Genomic DNA, 16,408 nt, shown 5'->3' on the forward strand with positions numbered 1-16,408 from the left:
CTTCATGGGTTTCTGTTACCTGAAAACTCTGAGCACATCTATGTGAGGAGAGCAGCCTAACGGCCAAGGCCTTCCCAGGTCCAGGGCAGAGACGTGAGTGCTGCTCATCCAGCACTGGTCTGGCCACATCTGCTGGCTGGACTTGGGCCCTGAGTGGTGCATGTAAGAAGGGACCTGAATGAACTGGGGGACAACCTAGAGAAGACTGCAGAATGAGGAAAGACATTCTCCCTGGAATCTCACATCCAAGACTCCAAGTTCCTAGGTATGAGCAGAGATCACTTACATATTCTCAATACAAGGCCAACTGTTCACAATCCAAATTTTAAAAGCAATACTGCCATCAAAAGCTTTCTTTTAGAAAGGTCTCATCTATGGCAAACAGCAGAGGTCTCTTCCTTCACATTTTCTAAGTGGACTAGTTAATTTTCTAAAAGGAAAGGATTTCACATGCTTGCAGTAAATACAACGTACAAACCCAGTAAGGCAGCAGAAACATGAGCCGTGCAGGCCTGTACTAACAAGTATGCAGATGCCATTTATTTGGTCCATAAGTACAGTATAGTCGGATTTGAGTTTTACAAAACATCAAATATAAATAACCTGAAACTGTAACAATACACAAAAATTGGCTTCTTACACAGACATACCAGGCAGTGCAAGCTGAAAACTTGAGTAAATTAACAATTGTTTTACATTAATATACATAGTGCCAGTTAACATGTAGAAACAATTTCAATGCATAGCACTCGATACTTCTTTGAATCTGTTTCAGTCAGTTAAGAGTATGAAAATGGTTAGATCTAGGCTAAAAATAATTCTTCTTCTAACCAAAAATAAAGGCATAATATTTATAACCAGGTATCAACTTTACTAAACCACAATATTTTAAAACTGTTAAATGATACCTAAGGGTATTTACATTAAAAAGGCAACATGCATTGTGTTGTTCCATCTCATGACTGGTTATGCACACACTTTGTTCAAAGGGTTTTAAAACTATATTCCTACTTTCAATACAGCATACTGCAATGTTTCTAAGAGTTCTAGCAAAATGAATGCTTTCAAGGGGAGCAGAATCATCTTCAAGTCACTGGTGTCAATTTTTTCCCTTTGGAACAAAGGACATAACAAATAACCCGGTTCTGCCCAGAAGGCCTAATGCAGTAAGAGGGTTCTGTGGAGAGGCATTTCCGCTCAATCTAATGCTATAACATCATCAAGCTCTTCTGTCTGCTCTGTGCGTGACCTTTTTGCACTGACATTCTCTTTCTCATCTAATTTCCTCTTGCGACTTCTTTCTTCTTCACTGATGTCAGCATTATTTGAAGGACCTTCTTCATCTGAATCAACTATGAGCACATCATCTTGCTCTTGTGCTTATTTCAGGAAAAAAGGAAAGAAATGGTTAAAAGTGTGGGAGTTATTAGCAGCTCACTAAAATTTTATACAAGTGAAAAGCTAACTCTTCTAACATAACATCAAACTGGAGAGTGGTTACCCGCAGGGAACCTTTGCTTTATACCTTACACATTTCTGTACTGTTTTACTGTTTTCTGTAACAAGCACCTATTTCTCTTCTAATCAAAACAAAAAGTTGTAACAAGCATTATATAATTCGAAGGAATTACTACAGTTCCTTGTTTCTATTTCTCCAACAGAAAAAGGGAGGGTGCATATCCCAATATTCATAGCAGTGGTAGTAATAATAAACAACAACAAAAACAGATAACAACACATACAGCACTTACAATGTGCCAGGAACTGTTCTGAGCACTTTGCACATAACAACTCATTTAATCATCACAACCACCCTATAAAGAAGATAACATCATTATCCGTTTTCCAGAAAAGGAAACTGAGGTACAGAGACTTGCCCAAGGTCACACACTAGCAGATGAGGTCAGGATTCAAACTCACAGCGTGGGCTCTACAGTGCATGCTCCTAATCTTACACTACAGTTGGTTTTGTGTTCCCCACTCCCCACACTCTGCTGAACCAACTACCTACCTTACTGCTACAGCCTCCAAAACCCACCCACGGTAGTGGATCAATAAATGCACATTTCATACCGTGACTTCTGAAAAACTATCAGTCCTTTCCTCAAAGGAGATGATGAATCTTTCTACTTTCAGAGGGGGGAAAAAGGGTCATGAACCATGGCCCACACACTAGACCATCTCAAAGTCCATCTTCAAATCTCTCAGAGAACATCAGAACCAAGAACCACCATATTCCAAAGAACACCAAAGATACCGGGTCGGAGAAATGAAAAGAGACATTAAAAATCAGTAACTTTTAGTCTTCTGACCCTAAAGAATGAAGGGGTGGGGGAGGGGTGGCTGGCAGTAAACACTGACATTAGAGCGCAATAAAGCACCAACACTGAAAACCCAGGGAAACAGCCTCTGATGCACTTTACCAAAGTCATACTGGTTCTGAGAAAACTGTGAAATGCTAAAATTCTATACTTATCAAGCATCTGTTCACTCTAAACAGTCAGGTGCACTGACCTGTTGCCCTCTACAAACAGGCATTCAAAATACAAAACTACTACTACTAAGAATGAAGTATCTTTATACACCAAAAAACTCACTAGCATTTCCAGTTGTAAAAACTAGCAAGAAATAACAGTGTGTCTATCTTCCATAAGAATTTTACCCAATCTTACATGTCTTCATAGTTCGTATAGTCAAAGATCCATTAAAATAATCAACGCCAAACCAACACACACCTCTAACAGTCCTGTGGAGTTCTATTTTACGGTCAGCGTTCATAAAATACTCAGCTTGTTTCTACACAGTCCTGCCTGGTGGGTAATTAACAACGTGCTGGCTGGGGCTGTGACTCACCTGTGGAAGTGGAAGGCTGAGCTCCGTCATCACTGCCATTGGTTATGCTTTTGGCAGCATCTTCAGCTTGTTTGGGCCCCACTTTTTCGGGGGCATCACCAACAACTTCAAATTCAACATCCTTTCCTAGGTCTTCACTGTAAGAGAACCACGCACTATAAAACTGGACCACCACTATGTCTGCTTACAAAAGCAAAGGCACACCGGAGACTGTTCTCAAAACTCAAACAATGTATATACTACATACACACCAAATATTTGGATTCCGATTGTCAAAGAGCTAAAAATCCTTAGGCGTTATTTCCTCAGTTATTATGTGAAAAGACTCGATACACTCTACTCTGATCTTGACCAGAGTAATTCAGTGTTTCGGGGGTAGAGTTTACATGGATTCAGTTTTCCCCCCATCTTTACAGGCAGCACCCTGCTTTTGTAATGAGTTCCCAAAACATGTATGAAAGTTTAATGCATGAAAGTCAAACAAAAGACTTACATGTTATAAGGGGGGGTTCTGTTCCCAGAGAGCTAAAAAATACGATAAAAAAAAAAAACCCTAATTATGCCTCCTCTTTTAGACACCATCTGATAAATTTCCATTTTATTGTACATGCCCTTCCATTGTCTTTTCTCTCACAGCTGAACGCAAGCACACCACTGACATCCAACTGGTGTCTAACGGAGGCTACAGCTCACTCCCTAGTGATATTTATGACTCAACTGCATAACTCTGTGAAACTTTACTATTACTAATAACCCACATTCAGTCTTTCCTGTCATTTTATGCTTTTTATAAACCAAGCATATACAATGTAAAACTCTCACAACAGCTACCCAAGCTCTCTATGTTTGAATACAGATAACAACACTGGCAAAACAAGTGGACGCAGGTGGCAGCCTTTCCATCTGTTAGATCTGTTAGATGCTACCAACAGTCCCAAGGCAGGGTGCAGTTCAGGGGTATCAGTAAGCATGTACCACAATGCACCTTGTTCAACAGAAACATACCGAAGTGGAGGACCATCTGTATTTTAGCTGTGCTATAGGTATATGCAAATATCCTGTGATGCAACCACTTTGAATGCTTTTTATAAAGTGTGCAGGATGTAAAATAAAAATTAAAAAAAAAATGATTCAGGAATCTAAATACGATAATCTTTAATGTTCTCTTATTGTTACAGATCGCAATGAAATATTTGTTTTATGGGAGAAATATTTCTCTCTTCTAATGAATCTTCAAAAATAATAAACATTTTAATTTTAGTTCAATTGTCAAAATGAACACACCCTTGATTATAACCATTCAAGCACCTGGATTTCTACCCTCTCTAGGTCTTTCTGATCAGCCACCACTGATGACAGTTACCCTTAAACATTTTTTTATCCTTTTTATTTCTGGATTCTCAAGTTTTTCTGTAGGTCAAACCTCAGGAAACTTGGTAGCCAACTTACACCTTACAATATACATTGTGCAGCTTCAAATGAACAGGAGGGTTTAAGGGCAAGAAAACATTTTTTCTCTACTTTAAGTCTGTATATTCAAATAATCTCTTACACTCAAAATATTAACAGTTCCTACCTATGAAGGATGTTGATCAATAAAGTGTAGTCCTGAAGGAAGTCATCTGCTTGAAGTCGGCTCCCATTTCTAATTCCGAATTCTGATAATTTCTTGTGATTATTGGCTAGGAAATTTGAAAGGAATTTAGATGCTTTAGTTGTATCTCCAAGGAGCAGTCACATTCGTTTTTAAAAGGTAAAACCCCTGCTATAAACTGAGTTGTATCTCCCTAAAATTCATATGCTGAAGCGCTAACATCAGTACTTCAGAATATGACAGGACTTGGACAGAATGGTTTTTAAAGTGGTAATTAAGTTAAAAATGAGGCTGTAGGAGTGGACCCTAACCCAACCTAATTGGTGTCCTTTTAAGAAGCCAAGGAGAGAGGCCTGAGGAGAAACTAAACTTGTCAACACTTTGATCTTAAGACTTTCAGCCTCCAGAACTAAGAGAAAATTAGTGTCTGTTATTTTAAAACTAGCCCACTAAAATATTAGGCACTCAGGAACTCAGCCCTGAACATACCAGTACTAAAATTACTTCAAGGGAACCAAACTGTAAGAAATTCTGAGAACCCTCTCCTCTCAAGCCAAATTAATCTGGAATCCTGGAGGAGTCAATAACAACTTTTAGAATTGTTCAAAACATATTCTACTTGCAAAGATGTTATCTATGACAAAGTCAACACATTACTTTTAGCAAATTTTACAATTCAGAAACAAGAGGAAACTGTTTATTTCAATGAATTTTTCAACATAAATTTCAACATTTCTCAATGGAGAGCCAGTAGGGCCCCCAAAATCTAATCAGTCCAAACTAGTCCTACCACTCACATGTCATTTCTGCTTCCTCTCAATGTCCCCAGTGTGCAGCACACCATGCTGCGCATCCACAAGCACTTAGTCAACCGTTCTTACATGGATTTTGAATACTCCAGTGATGAATAATCCCTCCAACCAAACTTCTGGAGTCACCACCTCCTCTGACCTACCCATTCTGGGGCTTCCTGCCTTCCCTGTCCTTTCTCTCCCGCATGGTCAAATGCTCCTCTCTCCTGACCTGCAAACGCACTCAAGTCTCATTTACGATACTGCTTTCTCATTTGGCTCCCAATTTACTCTCTCTCCTCATAGCCCTCAGTCCGCTTTGTATTTGCTCTGTGTCTACAGACAGTAAGCAACCTATACCTGCAGTGCCTGGCACACACTAAGTAATAAACTGTATTTTAAATTTGACTTTTCATGTTTAAATTTATGTAACTTTTAAACATAATTTAACAAATCTTTTTCTTCAGTTTTTCTTTCCTTCTTTTACCTTTTCAGTCTACCTAGAATGTCTCTGAAGAACAAGAGTTCCTACCCAGACTTGATACAGGCAGTTCCCTGGAAGTGGACAAGAACACTGTGGCCACTATAAATGGTAACTATGCACTGGGTTATTAAGAACTAGTCCCTGAAATATCCTGACAACACTGAATCCCACAAATGTGGAACTGTGGCGACCCCACCAAGGCAATGCCACCTCGGGACAGCACTTCTATGACCAAGCATCACCCCTCGCAGCTGAGATACGGAGTAAGGTAAGCAGTGAATGGATGCACTACTGTGCACGCCTTCCCTCAGGTAGTCTCCATCCCCGTGAGGGGAGCTGAACAAGGCAATGTCCAATACCTTCCGTCTCTCCCTCTTCTGAAGATATTAGGATTGTTCCTTTCCCATCTTCAATTTGGACATCTGGTGCTACCATGGCAAATTTTTCTTTCACTATCTACAAAAAAACAAAACAAAACAAAACCACCAAAATCACAATATTAACACATGGAATTAAAGATCATAAAAGACCTAGAAATTTTTTTCCATAAAGGCTCTTATCGGACCCCTTCCACTAGGCAGGGGCCAACTTATTCTTTAAGGTACATTAGGACAAGCAGGAAAGCAGAGGGAATTCACTCAGTTTTCTCATGCCCATCAATCTCTATGTTTGACCACTGATAAAGATTAAACTTCCTCCAAACAGGGACTGAGAACTCCTTGACTGGCTCTCAGTATTTTGTCCTTCCCAGCAGATCAGGTACTGAGCTAGACACCTGACATATTTTATCTTAGTTTCTAGGCCAACCCCACGCTGGCAGATGTTTTACAGATGGAGAATTTCTCATTAATCTGATTCTCAGACAGTCTTCCCTTTCCTGTTCTCACTTTAAATTCCAATGCAGATCAAGGGTGATAATATTGTTAAATCCTACCTGATCCTAAAGAACAAACCAACCCAACAACAATGGAGGAACTCTCTGAAGGAGTACCCTACAAACAATGACATTACCTTTAGCTCAAGAGTGAGTAGATACCTACTATTATCATTTCCTAAGAAAAAATATGGGGCAACCACCCTCTGCCAGCCAGTATACCAAGTTCTGCTTCTTCTCCATTCAAAACATAAGCTCAAATCAACCTGCCCTGTGTAACCAGTTTTGGGAAAAAGGCCACTCATTATCAAGCAGGTCTCCTCCTTCATGTCAGGAGGTATATAAATATGTAACACCATAAGGGACATAATCAGAGGAACAATCTGAAGTGATCCCCAGAGTGGGAAGTAACACCCATTTGGGCCCTTTAAAATCTTCCCTAATAAAAAAACTAGGAGGAACTGAAAGACCAGATCACAACCTCACCTTCCATTTCCCTGAATCCAGTTGTGCAAACACTGCATCTCCTCAGGGACTAACTTAACACACCAGAATCAGGACCACCACTAGACCATTTAAGGATACCGCCTAGCTGCCAAAAAATACAGGATTTACATGCTATCTGAGCAACAATGAGTTTGCTTGCTAAGATATGATGCCACCTATGTAGCACTTGTGGTCTATATTTTAGCCAAATATACCTGTTCCTTTCTGGGACGTGAGGCACATATTCTGGAACCACAGACAGAAAACCCAGTAGGAAACCAGATGGTAAAGCAACCCAGGACATCACATCAACACACCTCAGTAGTCAGATTTCAGAGTAACTGTCTGGTTTTTAGTTTGTTATCACAATAACACCATAAAAGGCAAAAGGGAACTTGGTTTTTCTTATAAAAAGGAAAATGTACAACCTTGTGCAAGAAAAGCAGGCCCTGCACTTACCTTATCTTGTAACGTGAGAACGGTCACTTTATGGACGTTCAGCCGCACAGTCACCTCTGGCTTGCTGGCACATACGTAACAGTTAGGGTTGGGAGGATCCAGTGCACAAGGCACAAGGAGCTTCTTTCTTGGATTTGGCTGTTTATTCAAAAAAATCTTTGGAGAAAAAAAACACAAGCAGAAATCAGAAATTTGAGTTACAATTTTACATACCGTACAGCGTTCACTTAAATACTCCCTCTCAGATGGCAAAATGGATAAGGAAAATCATGACCTTCTGACTGATTTTCAAACCTTGTTTCCAAATTAGTTACTACGTAAATAAGGCTGGGCTTACTGAAAAGAAATCTCCTTGTATTGAAGACTCCAGACTATTCTGCAAACTAATTTAGCAAAAATAAGGGCCTAACCCTATCTTCTCAGGTATCACCTGATTCTCAGATTTTGGATGCCTTTCTCATGGTTACTCATCAATTTTAAACCAACTTTTAAGAAGATCAATACATTTTTCTAATTAATGATAATGCTTTCACAGATGTATGGAACCAATGAGCTGCCTTTCTTTTCAAGTTTTCTGTGATGATGATATTAACATTTACATAATTAAAGGAGAAAATAATGAGTTCTAGCACTATTACTATTTCCCTAATACCCAAACAAAAAAATAGTAAGAACCAAGGCAAAAAAAAAAAAAAAAAAAAAAAATCACACTGAAGTTACAAATCTCAGAAGAACACTGGAAGCTGATACATAAGCTCTCATCTTGTGACTACCATGTAGTATGATTATCTGCTGGGATGAATTAATTCTAAAGAGGAATTCCCACCAAGCCTAAAGAACTAAATCCCTCGACAGGCATTAAGTGTTAGAAGAGCCTTCCCAGAGCCTCTCCCCTACAGTGAATTCCAGTCACATACATTTCTACTGGCAGGGGTGGAAGCAAGGTACAATGAGGGAACAGATTTATTTGATCTTGGGATTCACTGGGAAGGTAACTGTGCTAAGAGAAATCAACAGTGAGGAAGACAACTGCTAACACTAACACTCAGGCTAACAGCATCGATCCATCCTGACATTCATTTATAAACGTGAACAAATGAAACTCAAGACACATGAGTGTCATTAGCCCAAGAGAGGGACAGAGACGAGCACGTAAAGGAATGAGAAGGATGTTATAGGAAACAGTAGATGCTTTAACAATTTCAACAACTAGCACTGCTTGAGAGTTCAAAGAGGTACTGTAATCACAGAACAAGTTCAGGCTGCTATAAAAAGGTAAAAATCAAAAAACATATAGTTCTTGGAAATTAAAAACATGACAGCCAAAATAAAAATTTAAATAGAAAACTGAATGAAGACGGCAGATGATTCTACTTCTCACCCCAAAAGTTCATGAAAACAGTAAAAGATACTTTAAGAACGCATCAATAATGGCACTGAAAAGTAAGAGTACCATTGCAGACTAGGTTTTGTTTTGTTTTTTCAAGAAAATCCTGAAAGTAAATGGTCCTTTTATTTCAACATTATAGTAAAAAGAAGAACCTGCCTTAACGACAGCAAAATACTGAGTCCAATATTTTTAGGAAGTTTTTAAAATTCTAAGCTGTAAGAAAGCAAAGCATCTTCAGACATGCAAATTCAATACAGAATGATAAGGACACAAGAGAATATCCAAGTGGCTTTAGTCTTAAGAGAGAAACCCAGTCCAGCCCTCACTACTGAAGGAACTCATGACAGGAGATGCTTACATCAAGCAAGGACCTGGAAGGGGAGGAGGGTAAAGAAGAGGAGAAGAGTATCTTCCCCACAAAAACAGCACGGAAAATTATCCGGACCTTGGAGCTTCATGGAGGGGGGAATATATTTCTTTATAAATGCATTACATTAAGATAGGGCTCATGCAGATCTGCTGTCTGAATATATATGTGGGTTGAAAAGTTAGAGCTGAGAATTTTAACACTGGTCCCGAGTTGGTAGGACCACAGGCACCCAAATGAAATACACCTTCAATGGGTCCTTAAAGAATTATCACAGATAAAAGTTTTGACAAATACTAATTCTGTTAAAAAAAAAATCACGTATCACATAAGCAAACAAAACACTATGAGAGATATCGAGCAGAAATGACAGTAGACTCATCCATAAAGATTTTAGACATCAAAACTATCAAAGAATATAACATAAATTTAAAATGAAAAAGGAGACTGACAAGAATGACTGAAGAAAAGGGGACTATAAAATGACCAAATAAAATTTTAAAATAGAGAACACTTAGAATTGAAAAACAACTGAGAAAACCTAATGTAAGGACTCATTAAATGAGTTGTTTCAGGAATTCGGTAAAACTGGGAATGTTAGAGGCAAACCAGCTTCTGTGTCCATTTTAAACAAAAGAAAAGCAAATGTGTCTTTCTTCTCACTGTAATTTCCATGAAGCTTAGTTAAAACATGTAACTCAAGGTAACCTGAACAGTTATTTTTCCATTACTTTACACCAATTTTATTGCTTTAATTTTAAAATCGCAAATAGAAAACACTCACTGTTCTACACTGGTCTATTTTTCCTGATAAAATCTTCAATCCTTCCAATACTATCAACCCAGCAATCACTGCATTAGTAGTAGCGATAGCAGGAATAATGTTCCCTGCCATTGCTGGAGGAAAAAAAAAAAAAGACATGTTTAGCTGTTTAAAAAGAAAAACATAGCTTAGAATTTATACAATACAACTGAAGTACAAAACAACTCACATTTGATATCAAATCTGCTCTTCATATTCATACTGAAAATATGCATCCTGAGGTTTGCAGCAGAGGTGACAAAATCCATTGCAGATGGGTCATCCTGCCAATAATTTAAACAAGTTAACACGTCTCCCCACAAATGTGGCTAGTATTATTTTCAGAACAGCACTTTGACATGTTTATAACAAGTCAACCAGAACCAGATACGGCCTTGAGGGAGAGGCCAGTCTGGACAAGGACGGGGCAGACAGGGGCTCATCATCAGTTCCTCTGACCAAGGGCCACCAGGCTTCTAGGAATTTGCTCCTGCTTAAACAAATGCACTGGGGACTAAGTACACAGACCAGAGTACCAGTTCCATTCACTGATGACGGCAATCCTCTCCTGTGTCCATCAGTCAACAAGAAGAAGGTTTTATGACAAGCACAGAACCCAGGGAAGGAGACATAGGTTGTTTTGAGAAAGTTATTTCATTAAAGCCTCAGAAGCACCTGGACTTTCCTTCTCCGAAGTCCCTTCACGTACACCACTCTCCTATATTTCCTTTCTCTTCAGATGTAGCAAGACAGTAAGTTTTCCCTTTACAATTTACATTCTTCCTGAGCCTATACCCTAGTCTCTCTATAGATTTCATCAAGTTTTCCTGCTTTGAAGTGAAAAGAAGCTAGCCTAACCCGTAATTCAGAAACACCAAAATATAAAAGAAAAGACACTGACAGCATGTGGATTCTTTACATAATTATTTGGCTGGCTGTGTGGTTACAGGCAAATCAACCTCCTTCACCCCAAATTCCTTAATCTGTTAAATAGGGGAAAGCTTCACAAACATCTTGCAACTGGCTTTTCACACTCGTTAGGTATAGATTTTACTCACAGAGGGTAACAATTCCCAGTTTCAAGGTTTTGTTATTTAGCCCCTGTGTGCAGGTGAAAATCTCCCAAATCACTATTATAACAAAATTTTTTTAATAGTTACTCCTTACAGCACATTAACTCTAGATTAATATTTACAAGAATCCCTGAAATCTGAATTTACTAGCTTCATTTTAGATGTCTGAATCAACCAGTTCCAAAATTTGCACACATGAAGTATCTTAGTTTTCTAAAACTGATCAAATTTTCCCCCTTACTTTAAAACTCATGTCAAATCTTTTACCATCATATGAACATACAAACTTCACCTGATAAATCACTTATAGCTGTAGAAAATATTGACTACAATTAAAAACAAGTAAAATTAACTCATCAAATCTTAAAAATATATTTAACTGAAAAATGTTATTAAATATTGTTTTAACTTGTAAAAATAATTACATCCCATTTTTGTATTGAGAAGTCTCTCAGACCTCTAAGGGTTACAACCATTTGAACAGAAAGGCTATTTTATTACTTTCAAGGCCAAATTAGGCCTATGGGCTGTTTGTCTCCAAAAGGATATTATAACTTCTATTAACAAATCCCTATTGTGTAGGAAGTTTTAAGTATATTTTAAGTCATAGAAACATTTCACTCCAATGAATTCACATTATTTCTCCAGTCAAGTTATAAACCATTTTAGAGTACTAGAATCTAAAATGAGATTTTATGATACTGCTTGAATTCATATATAGAAAATTCATAGTTCAATGTAGTACAGATGAGACCATCGAAACAAAATCAACATACCCTCAAAATCTGTTACAATAAACAATATCCCAAAATAACCAGCTTCTGTTACAGCTTAAGAACTAAAATATACATTTGATATAAAAATAATTGCCACACATTTTCAAAACAAACCTTGTCCCATATGAGCTCAGCTCCATCCCCCTTTTCTGCTAAATGCACTCTCAAAGTCTCAATGCTCTTTGAAAAAAGACGTGCGTAGCTCTTTACATCTAGAACCTGCTGGTCTTTCAGACCTAACTGGGGCTCGTTTTGTTGATCTGATGCATTGGTTTCTTCCCCTAAAGAAAAAAAATATTACAAATCTCACTATTAGCATCATTCCTCTACTCTGTTTAAACAATCCAATGCCTAATTAAAAAAATCAAATAATGTGAAACAAACTCCATTAAATTAGTTATCACTATTAAATTAATTACCACTGTGATACAAATATGTGCGCTAGAATATCGCCAAAATTTATATTAGAAAGGTTTATATAAGAAATCCTTATAAGGGATTGTTGGAGGACTCAAAAATATAATGTAGATGAGATGACAAGCATATGCCCAGAACATAGTTGGCACTCAGTAAGTGGAAGCTATTAGAACAATACTTGAATTGGTCCATAAAGTCAAGTATCTATTACTATAGAGAACTGCTCCGAACTGGAACCCCAAGCTTCCTGGGACCTTTTAAGTTCCAATATGCTGTGCAAAAAAAGTTGAGACACAAAGCACTGAAGGGGAGAAGGTAAGGAAGTAGTCACGATAATTTTTTTTTTTTTTGGTGGGGGAGGCAATTAGATCTATTTATTTATTTATTATTTTTAGAGGAGGTACTGGGGACTGAACCCAGGACCTCACGCATGCTAAGCATGCGCTCTACCACCTGAGCTATACCTCCCCGTACAACGGCTTTTCTTATATTTAAAATTAGAAATATGATCCTAAGTTAAATCTTAAAGAGAAAATCATACAAAGGTACATATATACTTATTAGACACTTTATTTCAGAGAAAATGACCCAACTAAATGTTAACCAATAAGAACTAGATAAATAATATCAACTGAAAAGAGCAAGTCAGAGTATATAAACAGTATGACTGCATTTACGTAAAGTACGCACACAACTGCCTGTGTCTCTGTGCACGGAATTACCACCAAGACAGTCCCTAAAATGTTAACAGTTAACTATTTCTCTAGGTGAAAAGATTTCCAGTGATTTTCCTGCTTCGTATTTTCCTGACCTGTTCGAATGTCTTACCATGGATGTGCACTACTGTCAAGAAACAACATAACTACTTAAAGGCTTCAGATGAGAGAATTTCCAATTTAGGTATCCTAAGATGAAAACACATCCTTTACCTTGACTCTGAACTTCAGCCCAGTCCAATGGAACTGGAGGTTTCCTTTTCCGCCATAGTTTGTCCATTGTCAACAGATACCTGATATCATCTTTAAAAAGCTTAAAAAAAAAAAAAAATCCATGAACCTTATAGTTCCTACGATGATAAAATATAACAAAATTACACTGCTGATTTATTATAAACATTACACTATTAAATCTTCTGATTTAAAGACACATGTTATATACTAGTAGATTAACAATTTTTCAAAAGGGAGAAAGAAAAAAAGCTTAAACCTTCTGTAAAAGGAAATTTTACACACAACCCCTGCATTTGAAACAGTTAAAATCAGATGCTGAAGAAAGCAAAGTAAGGGAACTTGAAATTGTGCTGACTGACCCCACCCTCCCAAGTCACCTCCCCTAAAGCTCCCAAGATCAGTCGGAAGCATAATCACACCAACCAAGGGACTAAATAAACACACACCAACTCCACAAGAGCTGAGTACAATCACTGAGGGTAGAGACCAGTTAGCAGTGTCTCCAAGTTTGTGGACACATACCAGTAACACACACACAGCTTAAAAGTAAAGTGCTCAAAAACAGAATCCTCAACCATCTGCAACGTCTTTGAAACGTGTCCCCCTACAAGTAACCTCAAACACACAAAACCACTACTTCAAAAACATAAACATTACCACATGTAGACTGAGAGACTATCACATGAATCACACTTCTTCCATGATATATGATTTTAGTATTTTTATTTTTCTCTTAGCTGTATTTTCCAGTTGATTTAATCTGCACATTTATTGTATGTATCGGGTATGAATTTAGATTGGGTTAAATTAAGACTTAGAGCTATTTCTATCAAAATATACTCAATTCAATAAATATTTATTAAGCATTCTTAATCTTTAGAAAACCAGCCAAATATACCAATAATTAGAATGCAATTTAGTGTGAAAATCACACAGCTTGGAGCACTATGTGTTATTTTCTTCTTTCTAAGGAACAAGGACAGAGTTGGCAGCATCTGAGATGGGTACACAGGCAACAATGAGGAGGCCCATGTGACTCGGGTAACAAAAGCAGCTAGACATTTTGTAGACAACCTTTAGCACTTGGCTGAAAAGTCTGTCAGGCGATGAGGAATTAGCATGGTTTCCCAAACACAAGCTCCACGGCCTTCTTAAACCTAAACTAAACACTAGGAGTCCCTCAGTTGTGTATTGAACATCTTCACACTCTTCTTTCCATAAACACATAAATCCCAACCACACCTCTAGAAACCACTCTTCTCGCCTATAGAACTGTCATCTCTAATATTCCAGAGGAATCTCAAAATTCTATCACCTTCTCCCACCCCTACATACATATCTGCTTCCCACCCTGCTACCTCAGAGAATGGCACCCCTGTTCACCTGCTGCCCAGCAGGAAACCAAGTTTGGCTCCTCATTTTGTACATACAAAGCCTTGCTGAGTCTATTTGCCCTCCATACTCCACTGGGAAAGCAGATGGGCTGTACTTCAGATGACTCTGGTACTGCACAGCTTCTGAAGGCACTGTCCCATACTGGTTACAACAGGAAGATCAGGTCCTTCAAGGGTGTACTACAGACCCTCTCTACCTTCCAGTGATCCTACAGACTCCCTTTTTATGGATTCCCACCATCTTGGTACAACATTCTTATCATGACCCAGGAAGTCCTGCATGGTCTAGCCTCAGCTTACCTTGTCAGTCCTCTCTCCACTTTCCCCTTTAATGGGAATTTTTTCAGTTCTCCAACCCAACTTTCTTTGGATATTCTGCCCTCTCATCTCCACCTTATTCTTTAAAGTTTTGGGTTGAAATATCACTTTCTCTGGACAGCCTCTTCTGAACCCTCATACTAGGTCTAATAATATTTAGTAAGTGGGTTAAGTCAACTTATTATTAGAGGGTTCCAACGCATTCAAATTTAACGGCTTAACACTCTGAATCTGAAATTCCTTGTTCAATGTTTAACTTGCCCTCTAGACTATGAGTTCCTCACAAAGAGCAGGGACCCTATTTTCTGTCTTGTTCACCACTAAATGTTCTGTACTTGTGGTGCCTGGAACACAGCAGATGTTTAAAGTTACCAGCTGAACAACAGACTGAAGATGTACTTCAGATTATTCAGGCATTCAGCTGTTGCTCAGACTGGAATGGAAACTGGTACATGGACACTGGTTTGGAAAATACTGTCACTATTCGTATCAGAGTTAAGTGTATTTTAAGTATCATCAAAATAAAAACAATTTTCTAAGGAAAAGGCTGCAGTGAGGAAATAAATCAATAGGTTTAAGAGAATCAGTCTATGACAATGGATGAAATAGAAGCTGGAGGTAGCAGTAGGCCATTTGCTTAGGCCAATGGGACCTGTGCACGTCAAACTGTCAATAGAAGATCTGAGTGGAAAAGGGATAACAGACAAGAAACAGCAGGCAGGAATCAAAGGTCAGTTATAAGGAAAACCAAGAATTTCAGTAAAAGTGAGGTAAGGAAAGACAACCACGAGTGTATAAGCAAGTCTCTGTATTTTACCTTCCATAATGATGCTATGCTGATTTAGTATTGATGCTAAAATTTCAAAACCTGTTTATCCCAACTACATCAATGAATTTACTAAAACAGCACTAGACATAAAAAGGAGTGTAATTCATGGACTAGTTTAAAACAAACAGAATAACAAAAATCCACCCACAATTATAAAGAAAGTACCAACCTTGGTAAAAAGTTTAACTGGATCATATCCAGTTGATTTAGCCCATTCTTTAGTGGAAATACGCTTAATGTCACCATCTTCATTAGATGCTCTGGCTCTGGCTTCAGCTTCCATTGGTTCCCCTACAAAACAAACACCATTTTACTTTCAACTGTAGGAAATGGAGAACTAAATTCTCATCCACCTCTTGGGGAAAAAAAGGGTAACTCACGAAAGTCACCAGGATGTGTGTGACACAGTCTGAGTTCGAGGAGAAAGGATTGTAACATGCTCATCAGCATCTTTTTCTATCCCAGTTTCTGAAGGCCATATGCAGAGCAATTCCAAGTACAGACCCATAGTCAGATCTGGGAACAACTCCCAGCTCTATTTACTAGATCTG

The 16,408-nt window shown here is 38.2% G+C and overlaps 1 protein-coding gene across 2 annotated transcripts in view; it reads right to left on the bottom strand.

Annotated features, from left to right (window-relative positions):
• Positions 1 to 518: 518 nt before the first annotated feature.
• The window catches only part of UBA2 (ubiquitin like modifier activating enzyme 2), a 33,647-nt gene continuing 17,757 nt past the window's right edge, over positions 519 to 16,408 (bottom strand). For both annotated transcript variants that reach the window (XM_074369826.1, XM_074369825.1), the window contains exons 8-17: positions 16,027 to 16,148; positions 13,296 to 13,395; positions 12,064 to 12,230; positions 10,291 to 10,384; positions 10,083 to 10,195; positions 7,542 to 7,697; positions 6,082 to 6,178; positions 4,430 to 4,535; positions 2,854 to 2,990; positions 519 to 1,379 (exon numbers count right to left, since the gene is read on the bottom strand). In XM_074369826.1, coding sequence (XP_074225927.1) covers positions 1,198 to 1,379; positions 2,854 to 2,990; positions 4,430 to 4,535; positions 6,082 to 6,178; positions 7,542 to 7,697; positions 10,083 to 10,195; positions 10,291 to 10,384; positions 12,064 to 12,230; positions 13,296 to 13,395; positions 16,027 to 16,148 — 1,274 coding nt within the window. In that variant the 3' untranslated portion in view covers positions 519 to 1,197. The remainder of the gene's footprint in view (positions 1,380 to 2,853; positions 2,991 to 4,429; positions 4,536 to 6,081; positions 6,179 to 7,541; positions 7,698 to 10,082; positions 10,196 to 10,290; positions 10,385 to 12,063; positions 12,231 to 13,295; positions 13,396 to 16,026; positions 16,149 to 16,408) is intronic.

Source organism: Camelus bactrianus, chromosome 9 (assembly GCF_048773025.1).
Source record: "Camelus bactrianus isolate YW-2024 breed Bactrian camel chromosome 9, ASM4877302v1, whole genome shotgun sequence".
NCBI lineage: Eukaryota > Metazoa > Chordata > Mammalia > Artiodactyla > Camelidae > Camelus > Camelus bactrianus.